We start from the raw sequence: 20,695 nt of genomic DNA on the forward strand, positions 1-20,695 counted from the left end.
TATGTATTATATTATACTATCAAATTAAATTTTATTAATATAGTGTTGAGATATTTTATATTTTGCTTATTCGCCATTACGACCCTCATGTTTGGAATATATTTGCCATTGCCTATATTTTATAGTGCTTAATATTCCATGGAATAGGCTGAATCAGCCATCAGCCAAATTTTTAAGCATGATTTTTAGAGTAGGCTGACTTAGTGGATGTTCTCATAACTTAAGAAAATGGACAGAAAAATAAATAAATTAACGTTATTTCAGGTACTTCCTATTTTGTTAATCACTTTAATTAATTATCCCAATTAATGAGGGCACATCGCAATAGCAAGCTGCTTGAGGCTAACACTGCTACACGATCTTCTCTTCCACCCCCCCCCCCCTCTTTTCAGAGCTTCGATTGGAGCTGCTCCTTCCAATTAAGTTTCTGTTTACTCCCCCTAGCTTCTTCACAGACCGTTTGAGGATGTCATGCTTTTCGTTTGACCCCACCTGGATACCCCCCCCCCCAAAAAAAGAATCGCTCCCAACATTCCTCATCAGTAAAGCTTGAGATAACCATCATAAGCTTTCTTTCATTATAACCCGAAACAGTGGAAAAGAGCCACAGCTTTCACACAACTCAATATTCAATATACACTCGTTTTTACATGCGCTCTCAAAAGGTTTTTCTTTTCCTTATGAAGAGTCAGTCAAAAGAGAAAAAAAACTGTTTGAGAAACTAGTTGCACTAATCCCCATTTCATTTTTGTTAAATAGTGGGGCTAAAGAGGTTAGAAAACCTGAAAATTGCATATTCGAATCTGCAAATACAAAGAGATTCAGGATAAAATAATTTGTCAGGAAAAACTTATTTGGTAGCTTTCTCCCTTATTATTCAGTCATTTAACAAGGTTCGTTCCATTGAATTCGACTTAAAATTAGATCATTTAAAATTCCAATCAATACAATTTAATCTAAATTTCGGTTAAAGATCGTTTAATACTCCTGCTCGAACCTGGCTTCAGTTAAAAGAACTTTTTTACCACCTGGCAATATTGTTTTTAAAGCTAATAAAACTTTCTATTTATCTAAGGCTGAAATATACTATATAATTTTTTCAACTAAGCATTCGAAAAAGTTTTTTCTTAAAAATTTTCTAAAATAACCAGAAAATTTGCTATCAATCAGATATATGACCAAGGATTCACAGAGCTATGTTGCTTCGTCATTGTCGCTTGATATAACTGACATCTTCTTCAGAAGAGTTCTAAAACTGTCATTATCCCTTTTAAACATGCTCCTTTGGAGGATTTCCTACAAGGTTTGTCTGAAAGACAATCTTTCCTCCATAAGAATAACTTGGAAAGACATTTTCATTTTTATTGAGTTGGCTTTTTTTTTAGAAAAGTGTATATCTTTATAGTCCGCGAACTGGATATTTTGAAAACTTACATTTCCTATCAAGAAATGTTTACAATATAATTTTGAACTTCCCGTAGTAGATGTTCTCATTAACCACCTACACATTACCACTACCCCCCCCCCCCAAAAAAAAGCCAATAAGTGACAATACATTTATCAACGACAGCTGATAAGACAGTGAAATAAGCCGAATTACAAGTGATAAGAATTGCTTTGTATATTTTTATAAGAAGCATCTTAAATTCTCCTATTAAAATTTACCTATTGCATGTACACAAACTGAAATTTGGCTAGCTCGATAGCTGTGATTCTGGTCCTAGGACCACTAATTGTACTTATTTTACTAATTGAGGGAAGTAATTAGAAAGGGGAGGATAGATGCTTCTTCTTACTTTTTTACGCTCCCTTTCCTTTGCTGCAATTAACTTTCGATTAAAATTAAAATTAATTCTTTAACAGGAGTTGCAGATGGAGTTGGAGGCTGGAGACAGCATGGAGTTGATCCTGGTCTGTTTTCATCTGGTCTGCTTAGAGCTGTTGATAATTTAGTTAGTTTAGGCATGATTGCCCCATCAAGACCAGCAAGTTTACTCGCTTCAGCATTTCGTGAACCTTGAAATTCTAAGATGCAAGTTGTTGGTAAGTACCGGTACTTATCAGTCTTAATTGAAGAACCAATTAATTAGATTGCCCAAAAAATTTTATGGAGGATTAAGCAAAGGCCGTATCCAGGTGAGGGGGGGCTAGGATTTTGACCCCCCCCCCCTCGGGAATTTTTGTCTGACTCGTAAAAACGTAACAAAAATGAATATAATTTTTTTTATTGTTATTGAGCCCCCCTCCCCCCCCCGAAAAAAAATCCCGGACACGCCCCCCCCCCCGAAAAAAATCCCAGCCTCACCGAAAAGTCTGTTTCTATCTTTTCACTTCATTTTTTTCAACAGACTGAAAACCCCCCCTGGTTCTTTTTTCCATCAAATTTAATGAAATTTCATCATCCCTTTTTAAACTTTAGGTTAATTTTGCAGCTATTTTTATTTTTTAAATTACTTAATCTGCTCACGCAATTTAGCTGGTAGCAGGAACATCGCCAGAACCAAAAAAGAAGAAAAAAATCTAGCTTACACAGTCGGAATCAAACGGCGTATGAGCATCGCAAAAAGCCTCTTTCTTCAACGATACATTAACTCCATGTGAAGCAGCCTCTCTAATCGTATCCATTTTCATATGAAGTCCAGCCTGTTGAGCACAAGTCACATGGAAGGCAGTGTAACAATTTGGACGGTGACATTGTATGCATGCACCAGCGCCACGTTGCTTACAAATGTAGCAGGTCAAGCGCCACCGGGCGGGAGGAATGTTTTGAATACTGTCAATTGGTTCCAAGAATACCTGAAAATACCCATAAGAATAATTAAGTTTTAGGGTCTCGGTTCGCAGTTGTTCACACAGGAGTCATACTGACTTTTCATTGCCATTCGGCTGTCAAAGTAAACAATTTTGGTTGCTTTTTCTAGAAATTGAGAAAATTCAACTTTACCAGACAACTAGGCAATTTTTATCTACATAATAGCAATAGTCAAGTAAACTGAATTTTTTCCGTTTTTTCTGTCGGTAATTCTTATATACATAACAGCCACGTAAACTGAATTTTTCTTGTTTTTTTTCTATTGGCAATCTAAAGCGGCAATTTACATCTACAAAACAGTAACATCCATGCATATTGAATTTTTGCTGTTTTTTGTCGGCAATTTTTATCTATATAACAGCAACAGCCATGTATACTGTCGGTATTTTTTCCAAGAGCTCATTGCCCTTCTATGACGAACAAATAAGAGTTTCAATAGGGATAGGCCCTTTTATTAGACAGTGAAGGAGAGATACATAAGTAACTGGATATTTCGATTACATACATCAGTGCATGTGACCAGACCTATCCCTATTGGAACTCTTATTTGTTCGTCCACGTATACTGAAAGTTTACGTTTTTCTGTCGGCAATTATATACGGCAATTTTCATCTCGGCAGTTTTTTTTGGCATTTCCATCAATTTTTTCGGCTTTTTTTCTATCAGTAATTTTGATCTACATAACAGCAACAGCCATACAACCGGAAATTTTACGTTTTTTCTATCGGCAGTTTCTTTGGCATTTCTATCAATTTTTTCGGCTTTTTTCCTATCGGTAATTTTGATCTACCTAACAGCAACAGCCCTACAAGCGGAAATTTTACGGTTTTTTCTCTCGACAATTATACACGGCAATTTTCATCTAGACAACAACCATGTAAACTGATAATTAGCTTTCTTTCTGAACAACAGCAAAAGCCTCTGTAAATACCATCCTATTTTAACATAACATGTTAAAATACGGATCACATAACTTAACATTTAAAACTTAACATTTAAAACTCACAAAACATTTAAAACTCGCATAATTTATATAGGAATTGAACCAAATTAAAACATTTTGTCTTGTCTTTTGGCTAAAAAAAAAGAATAAAAAATACAAGACACCATTTTTCCAAAAGAAATACTGCAAGAAAAAGTTCAAAATGCGTGAGATACATCTACACATTGAGTCTTAAAAGAGAAGAGGGGAGGGTTTTTCAAAATACAAAATAAAAAATCCAAAAAAATTTTATATATTTGTGTCAAAATCGCCTTGTCGTAAATTTTTTAGATCTTCAAAAGGTTTTCGATCTTATTAATCGTTTCCTTTTTCAGGCTATTATCAAGCTTAAGCTATTGCAACCAATTTTGAATACTTTATTCACATGTATGGTAACAGAAGATATTTATCAAAATAGGATGTTAAATAACTATTTTAACATAACGTTAAACGGATCACATAACTATTTTAACATAACGTTAAACGGATCACATAACTATTTTAATATAACGTTAAACGGATCACATAACTATTTTAACATAACGTTAAACGGATCACATAACTATTTTAACATAACGTTAAACGGATCACATAACTATTTTAATATAACGTTAAACGGATCACATAACTATTTTAACATAACGTTAAACGGATCACATAACTATTTTAACATAACGTTAAACAGATGACATAACTATTTTAACATAACGTTAAACGGATCACATAACTATTTTAACATAACGTTAAACGGATCACATAACTATTTTAACATAACGTTAAACGTATCACATAACTATTTTAAAATAACGTTAAACGGATAACATAACTATTTTAACATAACGTTAAACGGATCACATAACTATTTTAACATAACGTTAAACGGATCACATAACTATTTTAATATAACGTTAAACGGATGACATAACTATTTTAACATAACGTTAAACGGATCACATAACTATTTTAACATAACGTTAAACGGATCACATAACTATTTTAACATAACGTTAAACGGATCACATAACTATTTTAACATAACGGCAACTAGAACTACACATTGATAAAAATAACAGGTATTACTTACAAATTTAGATATTGATAAAAATTTTAAATTACTCAAGAAAAAATCAAATTCAATCTTTCGCAAGTTACAAATCACTCTATGGGCGAGATTCATTTTAAAGTCAGGTTAGAAATAGCCACCAAAAAGTAAACATTGATTGTATTTTTCTGATATTCAAGAGGGGATTAAACTTTACTTCTCTGGCTACACCATTGACATCATTGCCAAATAGGAGCAGTTTGTCTAGGTTAAAACAACAAACAAAAAAACAGAAAACAGAAAAAAACTTTATCAAATTTTTTTACGATATTTTGTTTAATGTATTTATTTAAAGTGGTTAATGCATTCTTCTTCACATACGAAATAATTTTTGTTCCTTTTAACTTTTAATACTGCTCCTCGATTCCAGATGGAAAAAAAAACCTGTTTTTATTAATTTAATTTCTGGCAATGTTTCAAATCATGCCATGAAATCCTCTTCCCTCACCCCCCCCCCATACTGTATAAAATCTCCCCTGGAAACTTTCGAGAGTTCTTCCCGTGGAAAATACCACCCGCAGGAATTTCCCCTCCCAAACTTTGTTTTCAAACTCTCGTGCAGTTTTATTTTTCGGTCTCTGTAATACAAGTGTAACGCTACAACAAAAGAAAAACACGTATCATTCATAAATCTTGGTTTTTCATTGACAGGTTTGACCATTGTGGGACTTTACCCTGCCTCCCTTTTTCCCACAACATCACATCATCTTGAAAATTGGCCTATTTTAGACGCTTTTTTTAAACCGAGAAAATGAATCAGCCATTAGAAAAATATTTAAAAAGAAAAGACAATATTTCGGCAGAGAAGTTCACTCTGCCATCTTCAGAGTGAACAAGAAATATAAAACTATAAACAACAGAAAGAAAAACCTTAAATAGGAGCAGATACAAAATCAGAATAAAAAAGTGGAGAAGCAGGGGAAATAAAAGTGGAACATAAAAAGTGGAAATAGAGAAATAAATATTGGAGAAGCAGAATAAAATATGGGGACTAAAATTGAAAATTAAAAAAATAACTGCTATCCGAATGCTTTCCTAAAGAACCAAACAATCGACATTAATGTTAAAAAAGGATTGTAAAAGGACTAGCAACAGTTTTTATTTTATATTTGTGGAAAACTTTACCGTTAGTTCCGAGTAGGAAAACATTAATCTTTGTCTTTATCAGTAAGATAGTTCAACCAATTATTTTCCCATTAAGGTTGTTCTGTCACTGAGAGATTCGAACGTGAGTATCAGAGTTTCATCACCAGATCATAGGTAGAGCAATAGCGCTGCCTAAGTAAAGAGCGAAGTGGGCACAATGTATCTTTTTTCTGATCAAGGCACTTGGTAGAGAAGGAGTTGTCATAGAAACTTTGAAAGGTGCTCATTCTATTGGAAATTGAAAGTTTTATTTCCCTTTCTAAGAGTCAAAAGTGATTGGAGGGCAACTAGCCTCCCCCGACGCCCTCTTTTTCACAAGAGCATTCGATCGAAATTTTAAGATAGTCATGTTGTCCAGAGTATTCCAAAGATCATAAAACAATGCCTCCGGGGTTGACTTGATACAGTCCCCCAGAGCTCGGTGGCAAGGGTTGTAAGCTATACCCCTCTGGCCTATAAAATATTTATTTAAGACGAAAGTTCTAGTGTCCTTTTTAAGAGTCAAAAGTGATTGAAGGGCCACCATAAGGCAACATGTATATGCTACTACTGCTATTAATACTACTACTAGTAGTGTCATAATGCTCATACTTCTCCTACTGCTACAACTACTGCTATGATGCTAAAATATTAAGGCTGAGTATATGAGGGCGAAAATTTGAGAGAATATTGGTGGAAATTTGAAATAAATAAACACACACTATGTGCATGCAGATTGTCAAAGGGCGTATCTCAAGAGTGGATTTGGGTATTAAGTTGGAACTTTCAGAGCATACTCAAAGGGGAAGATCAACTGACCTAAAGACAATATGCGCACGCTACTACCAATACCTTCTGCTACTGCTACTACTAGTAGTAGTACAACTCCACTAACCAAAAATGAGCAGAAATAAAGTCAAATAATCTTCCAAGCGTAAAACTAGCACGAATCACAATCAAAAATAAATGAAACTTGAAACGAACAGAGATTACAATGAATAACCAAGTCAAATTCAACACGAGCAGAAATTAACATAAGTAGCCTTCTCAAGGCTACTTATTAAAGCCATGCCTTCTCAAGACCAGAATATAGTTTGCACTTAACTGAAAAAAAAAACAACAAATGAATGTGGATTGATAGTTTAATATACATATACTGATATTTATTCCATAAAGTCTTAATAATTTCTGATTTATTGAAGTAAGAAAAATGAAAACATTCCAAATGTATTTTGTTTTCAGTAAAGCATAGATTATGTTCTGTTCTTCAGAAGGCATGGGGGGTGCCAGCCCTACTCATGTTAATTTTTGTTGGTTTAGAGTCTGACTCGGTATTTTTTGTACTGATTTCTGTTCGTTCTGGGTTTCATCTATTAATTCATAGTGATTTGTGGTAGTTCTGCGCTTAAAAGATAATTTAATGTTATATCTGCTAATATTTGGTTTAATGGGGCTGTTTATTTTTCTCTGAAAAACTTATTTTGTGGAAAAGGTTTTTTAAATTAATTTGTATTAAATTACCATGTATATTAACTAACCAAATGTATACTTTTATGCATCATTAATAAAGTAAACTTCTAAGTTGATTGAAAAGTTTCAACCATCTTTGTTTGTATTTGTTTTTACTAACGGGATCATTTAACTAATTTTTTACATGGATTAGTCAACCACTAATCCATGTTACAAATCCATGGATTATGGATTATGCTGACTAATCCATGTTAGTCAGCATAATTGTCAGGGAGTGACATAATTAAAATATAAATAAATTACATACAATTAAATATATTTTTTAATATATTCAAAACAAATTAATATTAACATATTTATATATTATTTAATATATTAATTATAAATATAAATTATTATACATTTTATTAATTATCAATTTAGCATTATCAATTATTAACACAGCATTAAATTAAACTATAAATATTAATGCAATATATATCACACTAATTATTTATTTAATCTATTAATTATTTAATATAACTATTGAAAATAACATATTAAATATATATATCACAATTCAAATATAAATCATAATTTAAACTAAAGTGTCTGGATTACCGATTACTAAATTGCAAAGTTGATAAAAATTCCCTTTATTATTTTATTAATAGAAAACAAGCGATTGAAACTTTATTATCGTAACTTACTAAATTCGCAAACATCACTTCAGGTATCCAAAGGGCACAAACGACGTGAGCCCATCTATTATCATCAGTTTGCTTAAAGGCACCGCCTTTATTTGGGCATAGAGCACAATCAACTGAGCGTGATGGGGATTGCAAGCACCTTCTGCACAGCCACTGTCCTTCAGGAATATAAGGTATACCGTAGCATTCCTAAAACACAGTAAAACATTTTACTTATTTTTAAAAATTTAAGGTTAAAAATATGTTCAACAGTTGGCAGATTAAATGATTTATAATTAGAGTTCACGACCAAAGACGATATACAAAGCCAATATTCAGATTTGGCTGAATATTGGCTTAATAAACAAAAGCCAATATTCAGATTACAGGCTACACATAATCACATCAGGCAATCAGGCTACGTATAATTGGCAAGTGCCTATGGCTGCCAGCCAATTGCTATTCTTCAGTTTCGAAAAAAACGAGTAGCGTTTTACAATGGGAAACTGAAGCCCAAAACCAAGCGAGTTTTTCTCATTACGCAGTAGGCTTAACTGTATGTAAAACATTATAACCAAGTAAGCTATAATCAGGTGTAAAAAGGCTGGAATTAATTTCAATTGCTGTTGATGCTGGCGGTATTAAATATAGAATAACATGAAGAATAGATTGGTTCAATGAATCCCCCCCTCCCATTTTTTGTGAACATTAAATTTTGTAATGATTATACTTACATTCCTACAAATCTATCAGTACTATTTTACGTCAACGAGTTCAATTCACCATGCTAGGGTATATAATAAAAAACAAAAATAATAAACACATACGTGATTTCTTTTATGTGGCAATCTACTTGTTTGTTGCTTTTTTTTTGTTTTTTTTTTTAACTTTACCCGTTTCAAGCCTTAGACTTGTTTTTACTAAAATAATAACCATTTGAAACAGACAAGAAAATAACAGTTTGACAAAGTAAAAGTTTGACAATAAACAAAAACTCGTAGTCATGACAAATTTTGTAAAAGTGAGAGATATATATTTTAAGCTGACCTTAAAGAATAAATATACTAAGACTTCATTTCACGATTTCTTTTTTTAACAGAGGAATTATACTGCAAGACAGCACAATAGAATTAAATAAGTCAGACTCATCATACTTTTATTAGTAATGAAAATAAGCTAGTATAAACTATAATAATCAAGCTAATAATATTTGAATAATAAACTAGTAATTATAATAACTATAGTAACTATAGCTACAACACCTTTTCAAAAATGCATACCATAGTACTTATAATATATAATAACTATTGTAAACACAATAATATAACTAAATAAAATAAGTAACGGCAAAAATAAGTAATTAAATTCAAGCCATTAAAATTGCATTTTAACCCATCGTAAACTTTACTTAAAGGTGGGATAGCTGACTCTCAGCAAACTACTGCATTATTAAACGCGGCCAGACTTGTGAAACTCCTGTGAAGCTCTTGTGAAACTCTTTTGAAGCTCTGTCACACTAGTTTCTTTATCATCACATTAGTGACCAATTGTGTCAAATTAGTTCACTGATCATTTTTGTTACTATCTTCACAGTGTCAGCATAATAATGGATTGTTTGTACTTAAATAACACTGGCATCTTTTGGAAAATTAATAAATTCTGTAATTTCATCTAATTATAAAATTGGTTGCAAAATTGTTTCAAATTGTTTGTGCACAATTAAGTTTTTAGAGTTTGCGATATTTATACCACAATAAAGTTAAAATACTTTAACATTATATTATAACGTTTGAATATTTAGAGTTAAAAACGACGACGTTTAAAAACTTAGGACGGCTTCCTATTCCAATTTTTTATGCTGAATTCAAAGTATAATTATTTTTTTCTAGCATCCGTACTTTGTGGGAAAAGTTGTTTATACAGGATGGCTGCTGGCCCCTCAAATCATGAAAACTATAACTGGAAAAATAAAATCTTTCTAAGTCCACTGAATTTTGTGACATCAAACGCTATTGGTATAACGTTACCATAACTTTTATGAAATAGGTTATAACACCATAACGGCATATATGTTGTTATGACGCAGAAATTACGATATCAAATGAATTAAATTCTTTGTCTACTATGCTTCATTTTACCACTTGAGTATGTGTTTGAGGACTCGAGATCACCCCAACGCAAGGTATTGGAGTCCTATTGCAATTTTTTATGCTGAATTCATAGTATAATTCATTTTTTCTAGCATCCGTACTTTGTGGGAAAGTTGTTTCAACAGGATGGCCATTGGCCCCTCAAATCATGGAAACTGTAACTGGAAAAATAAAATCTTTCTAACTCCACTGAATTTTGTGACATCAAACGTTATTGGTATAACATTACCATAACGTTTATGAAATATATCGTTACATCAAAACGTAATATATTGTTATAACGCAGAAATTACGATATCAAATAAATTGAATTATTTACTACTCTGACTTCATTTTACCACTTGAATCTTTGTTTGGGGGCTCGAGATCACCTCAACACATGGTAATGGAGTTACAGCGAAGCAACGATCTTAATTGCAAGGGCGAAATGCCCAAGCTTCTGACTGAGAGAATTAGGGCTCGTATCCAAGGGTCACCCATAGCCATGCAAAGCGAACATCCTATTAGCATTGGCATTTGCAAGTAGTCCAAAATCGAGGCCAAGGAGTAAAGCAATGTGCTATAGCCCACGAGGCACGTTTTCATGAGAAAGTCTTGAAAGAGACTTTTTACTAGCCAACGGGCTAGACGAAGCAGACTTATTAGCTAGCAGTACATTTTACATTACCCCATTTATTGAAGCAAACACACCCTCCACAAACACCCGTAGACGAGAAAGACCCCTCCCCCCCCCCCCCCCCGCTACCTTTCGCGTAGAGAAAAGAAACGATGAAGGCACAAAGGAGCAAGAAAGATACTGAAGAAAAAAAAATGCTGTGAAAGAGATAAGGAGATACTGTGGTTTTTTATGCTGTATGTGTGTATTTGCTTTTACTTCGCCTGATTTTGTTATATTTTGTCTCTGGTTTTGCTTCCTTTCGATTTGTCATGTTCCTTTTTAATTTTTTTTTCCATCTAAATCCTAATCCTTGTCATGTTTTGTAGACGGGTTTTCAATTAAATAATAAATAATAATAAACAGATAAATTGGACAGTTTTCTATAAACTAATACATTTTCGATAAATTGAAATATACATAAGAATACAAGAACAAATAAATAAGTTGAAAGATAAACAAGTAAATAAAGAGAAAAACTAAATACCTGGTGAACAGCCAGATTGCACATATCACAAAACAGGATTACATTTGTGTTTTCGCATTCTCCATCATTACAGATACAACACACTGCATCTTCATCAATTGGTGGGCCTTGGTGCTTGCCGCTTATTTGTACCTGAGCAAAAACAAAACCAATAAAATAAAAAAGTATATAAAACAAATAAAATTTTAAAATCAAAACAAAATAAAAAATCCAGACTGAGTGGTTTGAAACCCTCCCCCCCCCCAAAAAAAAAATTTTTGATTCGTAAAAACATAACGAAAAAGGATATAAACAAATTTTGTATGCGTTTTTTGAGGTTTTTTGTGTACCCCACCCCCCGAAAAAAATCTGAGTAAAACCCCCTCCGAAAAAAAAAATCCTGCGTACGGCCCTGATATAATATATATATATATATATATATATATATATATATATATATATATATATATATATATATATATATATATATATATATATATATATATATATATATATATATATATATATATATATATATATATATATATATATATATATATATATATATATATATATATAACGTAGATATTTTCAGTTTATCAGTTTATCTGCTGATGACGGCCACTGTAACCAAAATATCCTTTATGTGACAGAATTATCCAGAGATTTTCCTGTTATTTCAATGTCAAATAAAAGGATTTGTCTCTGTTGAATTAAGTAGATAATATTGCTAGAAACTCAGGGTATAGAGTTAGAACATTAAGAGAAATATGTAACAGTTAAAGTACTAGAATATAGTTAAAATATAGTTGAAAGTTAAGTTTAAATAATTCATGAAATCCATGAAAAAACTTGTCTTTATTAGTGATTGTCCAGTATTGATTTAGAAACGGGATTTTCAACCGAGTTGATTCGAATGTGTTTGAACTCGTTTTTATGCATCGAGCTTTTTTCTTCTTCTTTTTTAATATTATTATTATTATTATTTGGCCCTTTTCAGCTCCTTACTTGTCTTATGGCTTATTGCTCTTGCTGGTGGCCCAGCTTAGAACGAGATGTGACTCTTTCCATCTATTCTTCTATTCTGAACGGTCCTGTGCAAGCATAACTAGTCCTTGGAAACCAGTACTGATCATGGAGAGGTACTGGGTGAGACTGTCCCAGCATTTGTCCAGTGGTCTTCCACGGGGCACTTACAGCCATATGTTGGGAGTCAAAACCGAAGTGTGCTGGTGGATGTGTGCAGTAAAAAGCCGAGTCATCGTTGAGTTCATTTGGCGAGCTAACAAGAATTTGGGGGTCAAACTTTCAGTGCCAGCAGCAGGACGTTCAAGACAATGCCATACCGCCTGATGTTTTCGCTTCGTCTCAAGAGCTTCGTTTAAGTCACCACAATGTCATCATGAACAAAAGCCGCAGGTAGCCAGACTTTAGCATTGTAGGAAAGAACTGAAGTTACGGTGATCTTGCAGATCCACATTTTGATTTTTCGGTTGATGTTGGGCTTTAACCCCGGATGGGATGATAGCACGACAATTACCACGACTTTAGTGATACACGACTCAGCGTCCATTTCAACTAAGGCGTTATCTGTAATGACAGATCCAAGGTAGGTGAATGACTTGATAGCGTAAACAATGTGCCCCGATATATTAAATACTATTGAGTTGGCGGTATTACCTGCCGAGCCAGCGTTCATAATATTATGTTCCGCTAGCTAATACGTAATCCCACTTTCATGGTTTCTTCCAAAAGTGTATTGACAGCTTCTTTGAGTCCAGCTGCAGAACTACGTATCGGGACAATATCATCTACTAATTTGTAATTGATTAAAACTTTATCTTGATTAATACTTCAATCCGATAAAGAGCCGGTCCGTCGTTCGATCCACGACATAATCAATGACAGTGTTCAAAAGTTCAAGAATAGGAGCACAGCTTTGCCGTAAACCAGTATTTATTTTGAACAGAAGACTTCGATAACCAAAGACCTAGACGGAGCTATGTGTACTAGTATAGAACGGCTTGAACAGGTGAGAGTATTTGTCAGGGAGAAATGTTCATTCTTGTATCATCCAAAGAATCGCAAGGTCAACCGAGTCAAAAGCTGCAAATGCCGTGCGCTAAAATTCACGAGCTTTCTTGACAACCTGCACAATGATGGATATCTGCCAGTTCGTGGATCTATTGGGCTGAGCCCCTACTTACTTGCTGAGCCCCTCAACACTTATGGATTGCACTTCTATCATGCAACGTCATTACAAGTACTTTTGCCGGGAACTGACAAGAGGGAGATCCCTCTATAATTCGAGCTATTACTCTGACTACCTTTACGCTTCTTGAAGAGTTCAAAAATTGAGGAGAATTAAGATGACACAACAAAGAAAACAAAAATATAATTGTTTATAAATTAACTCTTTCTTTAATAATGCTCGTCAAATACTGACTTATGGAGAGTATATTTGTTTATTCCAGTATTTCAGAATTTATTTTCAAATTTGTAGCATAATTATCAAAAAGTTTCTTGCTCATCCAGTTGTTTTCTTCAGAAATTCAGAGGCAATGCTATAGCGTTCCCTATAGTAAAGGCCATAAGGCTCCAATGTTTTATTATTATTATTTATTATTTAAATATAGTAAAGGCCATAGAGGCACTTCATGCGAAAAGTGTGGCCGAATAAGCCTCGGGGGGGGGGGCTCATTCGATTAGAAATCAGAAGTTCTAGTGACTCTTTTTAAGAGTCTAAAGTGATCGGAGGGCACTAGTCCCTCCACGCCCTCTTTTCCCCAAATGCATCCGACCAAAATTTTGAGATAGGCATTTTGTTCAAAACAGTCCAAAGATCATATAACAAAAACTTCGGGTTTGACAAAACCCCCCAAAGCACAGGGCAAGTGTTGTAAGTTATGCCCCGGTACCATACAAGGATTTTGTGGAAGGGGTGGCCGTGTTACCTGTGGAGGGGACTCGGATGATTTTAAAATGAAACTTGTATTTCTTTTATTTTTAGTCAAAAGTGATCAAATGGCAACCATCCACCCACCCTCCTTTCACCAAAGGCATCCGGTCAAAATCTTGATATAGCTATTTTTTACAAAATAGTCCAAAGGCGAAATAACTATACTTCTAGGGGTTGACCCTCCCCCCTACCTGCCAGCCCCCATGGAAAGGGCTGTGAGTTATGCAAGTTGCTTATTGTTACTTTGATACTTTGTTTACTTTAATAGTTTGATTTACTGATTTGCGAGGCAACTTTGACTAACGGGGCAAGGGTTGTAAGTTATGAAAGTTGCTTATTGTTATTTGATACTTTGTTTACTTTGATACTTTTTTACTTTGATATTGTTACATTGATACTTCAATGTTGAAAAAAAAAATGATTTTGATGTAGGGAATTTTGAAAAACTTAAACTTTGATAATCAGAAATGAAAAGGAATTAATTAAACAAAAACTTTCCAGAAAAAAGTTTTTCACATAAAAGTAAAGGCCACATTAAAACTTTTACAGTTGACCCAGTAGGCTTTACATTTTCAAACAGTTCGTGGTAACGAACTGTAAGTAAGGAGCGACCCGGCTCAATGGTAACCGAAACTCTAGAAAACGGGTTTTTGATACCAATAGATATATCAAAAGAATCAGATTTCAATGCTGATTTCAAATATATAACTATCATCAAGTTTAGAGCTACACATCAAAAGTTACGCGACTGAGAAAATTTGGCTGATTTTCAAAAAAAGTGGGAAATAACCCCTAAAAGTTATAGAACCTTAATGAAAATCACACCATCATATTCAGCGTATTAGAGAACCCTACTGTAGAGGTTTCAAGCTCCTATCTACAAAAATGTGGAATTTTACATTTTTTGCCAGAAGAAAGATCACGGGTGCGTGTTTATTTGTTTGTTTGTTTGTTTGTTTGTTTTTGTTTTTTTTTCCCAGGGGTGATCGTATCGACCCAGTGGTCCTATAATATCATGGGAGGGCTCACTGGAACGAAAATTAAAAGTTCTAATGCCCTTTTTAAGTAACCAAAAATGGAGGGCACCTAGGCCCCCTCCCACGCTCATTTTTTTCCAAAAGTCACCCGATCAAAATTTTGAGATAGCCATTTTGTTCAGCATGGTCGAAAATATGATAAAAATGTCTTTTAGGATGACTTGATCCCCCAAAGTCCCCAGGGGGAGGGCTGAAAGTTATGAACTTTACTCAATGTTAACATATAGTATTGGTTATTGGGAAGTATACAGAGTTTTCAGAGGAGATTGTTTCTGGGAGGGGGGGGCCGGCGCGGGTCGGGCCCTAGCGGGCCCGCTCGGGCCAGGCCGGCCGGTGTCCGGGGGTCCGGGACCGTGCGAGGCCGGGGGCGCCGGATGTCCAAGCATTATTAAATAAAAATATCAGTAATTAAATAAAAAAAACAAAAATTTTTTAAGCTGATCAACTGACTGTGTTTAAGATATCATTTTTAAAGAAATGAAAAAAAAATTATAAATATAGTTTAAAGAGCAGGGTATTGACTAGGGGGCGAACCCCCTAATATACGTGTTAAAAATTTATGAATATAGAAGTTCGTTACGTAAGTTAATTCTAAGTTACGTATATTTATTACTAATAAAAACGTTCGTAAATAAAATTAAACAAGTTCCGAGAAAGCCATTTAACCAAATATAATATACAAATTTTATTTTAATTATTCATGTACGGTGAGCCAAGATCAAAACCTGCATTAATTCAAAAACGTTAAAAAATTAAATAAAAAAAACAAGTTTTTTTAACTGAAAGTAAGACACGACGTTAAAACTTAAAACAAACAGAAATTATTCCGTATATGAAAGGGGCTGTCCCCTCCTCAACGCCTCAGCTCTTTACGCTAAAGTTTGACTGTCTCACAACTCTATTTTTTTAAACAATAAAAAAACTTTAGCGTAAAGAGCGAGGCGTTGAGGAGGGGACAGCCCCCTTCATATACGGAATAATTTCTGTTCGTTTTAAGTTTTAACGTCGTTCCTTACTTTCAGTTAAAAAAACTTGTTTTTTTTATTTAATTACAGTTAGTGACGGGGGCAGCAGCCAAACTCATGTTTGTAGTGATTTTTGTTTATTTTAAGCTTGATTTGCATATACAATTCAAGTCTTACTCATTTTCAGATTTATTTATTCATTTATACCAGTACCTGTTGTAAGTCTATTTGCTACAACTGTTTGTTTAATTTCCCATTGTTTAGGGTTTCATTGATTCTTTAATATCAATATCTGGTCGCTTTGAGTTTAAGCCATTATAGGTTTTTATTTCTGCTGATCTTAAGTTTAATATGGCTTTTACTTTTCCTTGAAAAACTTCTTTTTCGGATTTTCTTTTAATTTAGAGAAAAGACTTAGAGATATATTACTTAAAAAAAAAAAAGAAAAAAAAAAAAAAATCCATCTTCCTAAAAAGCGAAAGACTAGAAACAAAGAACCAAAGAAGTAATCCTGTTTAAGTCTAGGTCCAACGGTTGGGGGAATGTATAAGTATTGCCAAAGTTCAAGTATTTACCAGTCTTAGAAGTATTTGTTCCATTTGACCTGCCACGTGTGTGTATCACGCGACTACTTTTCTGTTTTTTTAAAAGCTATATTTTCTTCTATACCTGGAAATATGATTCCTTTTCAAGTCTATCCATCAGAAGCTCAAAGTCGGAAACAGAGAGGGGAGCAAGGCCATCAAATTTTCGTTTTGAATTGGTCATTTCAAGCCAAGCGCAATCTTCTTCATCCATATCGTACTCCACTTCATCGTCAAGCTCTTCTGCTGATTTCTCAATATACCTGAAATTAAAATAAGTATATTCAATATATATACATACCCTCGTATACCCATACAATGTGCCTAAAATCAAAAATACTTATGTGAATAATCCTCATTGATTCTAATTTAAAGCGTACAGAAAACTGAAAATTGAAAGTTCAAGTTAGTCATCAAAGAAAAAAAGTCAACATTATTAAATATCTTATTTATATACAGCCAACTACATAACATATGGTCCTCTCCCAATGATCCTTGTAAATTCTACGATTAATTGGACAATTCTCTTTAATTTTATATAACTATTGTTTCTGCTGTTTCGGTGTATATATACTCCAACCAAGATTTGATTCTTTAATTAACTAATAAAATAATTAACAATTAAATCAAAATTAAGTATGTTTTTAAATATTCCTATATCGGCTAGCTAACTAATGGTGGTAATAATTCCTAGTACTACTACTAACAACTCACCACAGCACCAAGCCATCTGAGGCCAGCACAGCTACGCACTCTCCTCCTGCATCCCAATCTATTCAAAGCTTCCCCTTTTACACCCTCCCAGAAAGTTCCTAACAGCTAATAAATACTTTCTAATAGCTAAAAAATATCTGTTAAAATGCAAAGATACTCTATTTCTAAGGCTAGTTTCTCAGAAATTTAGTCACACACCCTCATAATTTGATATTTTTGTCTCCAGACTCCATATTCGAAATCTCCATGTCAAAGAATGTGATAAATTTGAAAAACCAATTAAACTGCGTCAACTCAAACATTTTTAAAAAGGAAACAACAACTAGATTCGACGCCTACATGCAGATGATAAACCCATAGTGCACTCTGTCTTTAACTTGGTTCTGCCTCCAAATACACTGTGTCTTTTTTACTAGTAGCTTTACTCTAATCCCAAGAAGGGAAAAGAAGAACCTGAACGTCGCTCTTTTCGGCTAGGCAGTTGCAACTTCTCTCTGTAAATTCCATTATTCCTGCGCAAGAAATTGGCCTAATCATCAAGAAAGTGGGCTCACAAAGCTTCTCTTTCGTCACGAACTGAGGCCCAACAACTTCAACGAATAGGCTTCTAAAAAAACTGGCTGTTTCAAAGTCCTGGCTATAGTACCAAATAGTCTTGTTGACAAAAATGCTTCTAAAAGAAAACTGGTTGTGTCAACGTTCTGACTGTAAGAGCTAATAGTCTTGTTGACAATTGGGCTTCTAAATAAACTGGCTGTTTCAACGTCCTGACTGTAATAGCTAAAAGTCTTGTTGACGATTAGGCTTCTATAAGAAAACTGTCTGTGTCAACGTTCTGACTGTAAAAGCTAAGAGTCTTGTTGACAATTGGGCTTCTAAACAAATTGGCTGTTTCAACGTCCTGGCTGTAGTAAAAAAGTCTTGTTCACACTGAGTCAGTGGAGGAAAGTTTATTTCATGATGGCCACAATATAAGACAGGCTTTTCAACAGTGCGGTAATTTTCTGTTTTTTAGGGGGGAGGGATTGAGTCTCGAAGACCTGAGACTCTAGAGAATCAGGCGATTTCCAATCAGTTGCCATATCCAATTAGATATATAAAAATTAAAACAAAAAGTAGGAATGCTGGTGGTTTAAGATGCTACTAAACATGTACTACTCATAAATCTTTTTTTGTTACTAAATTAAACAGAGAAAAAAAGAGAAAAAGAAATTTGGTGCCATTTTATTTTTTTTAGTTCTCCCTCTGCTATATTTGATTCCAGTTCCAGTTCCAAAATTTGTATACAGGGTATATAAACAACCAATTAGTCCTTTCAGCCCTTTGACTCCCCAAAAGTAACCAAGGCCCTGGAAATAAGAATGTCTTCCTGTCAGTTAATAACCAGTAATCCCAATTAAAATTCTTAAATCTATAATGGGTTGTGGGAAGTGCGGGTAATTGAGCTACCTATCCTCAACAGTTTAAACCCGATAGGCCGGCCGGTACCTATACGGTTCTTCCCACTCACTCCCGCTCTCTTCTGCAAATTTCAAATCAATTGATAAATCAACCCCTTTTCTATTGTCCATTGTGCTTTAGTGATCACTAATCAATTTGTCTCGTCTTTAAGATATCAATAGATGTTTTAAATATCTTTCTATCAATGAGCTTCATGACCATTTTGAAATTATTTAAATAATTACGTAATACAAAAAGGACAAAAAGTAATTATTTAAATATTTGCATAACTATCATAAAGCAAATGTAGCAGAGGGAGAACTAAAAAAATTAAATGGCTCCAAATTCCGTTTTTTTTCTTTCTCTTGGCTTTGGTAAAGAAGAAAGCTTTTTGAGAATCACAAGTTCGGTACACAGCAGCTTAAACAACCATTGTCCCTACTTTTCCATTTTCACTTCAAACGTCTGATTGGATATGGCAACGACCCTCTTTTTGTGAAGAGAAAAGTCATGTTTTGAGACAGTTGGAAGAATGTGTTTGTGACTGGATGATCAGGTACCAATTGGAGAATCAAACAATATTTTGACCAGTCAAGATATTACTTGACTCCGACAACTCTATTTAGTAACTAGCATTTTCCAAAACTACAAGTGAGCTTAAACTCTTTTTTCCGGTATTTCCAACAATCAGGATGACTTTTATTTTTAAAAATACTTTATTCGTTAAAACTAGAAGTTTTATCATTTTCTTATTTTAATAAACTATTGAATTGTTCCTCAGTATGATATTATTGGTCCAATCCATACCGACAACCTATTATATTTCGACCTTGGAATTATGTGCTTGCATCAGTCACATATGTTGAGAAGGAAAAGCGGGGTCTTCAAAATCTCGTGATTTGTACGATTTCCCATCAAGTCAGAAAAATCTCATAAAATTAACATTTTCCTTATTTATCCCCCCGCCTCTAAACAAAATAAATCCCTTGCGTATGCAGGCTGCCTACCGTCTGCCCTTAAAAGACCATTTTGAAGAGAAATTTTTTTTAGAAGTATAAAAATGAACTACTATACAGTACTATTTAGAGATGGCGCTTGCGCGCTGAAAAGCCGTCATTCCCTAGCTTCAGTCTATTTTCTAGTTTAGATTGGTAATGCTAGCGTTCCCAGCTTGTTGCTCTGGCAGCACAAATAATCAGTAACTTTATCCTTATGACTTTGTTTAGTATAGTAGTCACGATACTCTTAGCCAAAAAATCGTCGTTTTACAAGCTTGAATTTTGTTTAAGGCATGCACAACGTGCGTCTAAAAAATAAAGAGACTGGCCGACGCGCGACCTTCCAATCGCCACCAGAGCGCTCTCAATAGGTGGTATCGGTGATTGGGGTCTTGCAAAAGCATCGCATCCCACAGCAGTCGCTTCTGGACAGTAAGAGAGTGAAGATCGATAGTTTTGCAAAGTGTGTTTTGCGAAATGTCAAAGTGTGTCCTGTAATAGCGGCGCCATTCATGTTCGTGCTGTCATTTACTTGTATGATTCTCCTGCAATTCGGACACCTAAAAAA

The 20,695-nt window shown here is 34.1% G+C and overlaps 1 protein-coding gene across 2 annotated transcripts in view; it reads right to left on the reverse strand.

Moving 5' to 3' along the window:
* Positions 1-20,695, reverse strand: part of Br140 (bromodomain-containing protein 140) — an 86,514-nt gene that overhangs the window by 43,750 nt on the left and 22,069 nt on the right. For both annotated transcript variants that reach the window (XM_089102707.1, XM_089102706.1), the window contains exons 5-8: positions 17,061-17,238; positions 11,452-11,583; positions 8,181-8,369; positions 2,530-2,796 (exon numbers count right to left, since the gene is read on the reverse strand). In XM_089102707.1, coding sequence (XP_088958833.1) covers positions 2,530-2,796; positions 8,181-8,369; positions 11,452-11,583; positions 17,061-17,238 — 766 coding nt within the window. The remainder of the gene's footprint in view (positions 1-2,529; positions 2,797-8,180; positions 8,370-11,451; positions 11,584-17,060; positions 17,239-20,695) is intronic.

This window comes from Artemia sp. Qi Xiang Cuo, chromosome 16 (assembly GCF_049724085.1).
Source record: "Artemia sp. Qi Xiang Cuo chromosome 16, ASM4972408v1, whole genome shotgun sequence".
Classification (NCBI taxonomy): Eukaryota; Metazoa; Arthropoda; class Branchiopoda; order Anostraca; family Artemiidae; genus Artemia; species Artemia sp. Qi Xiang Cuo.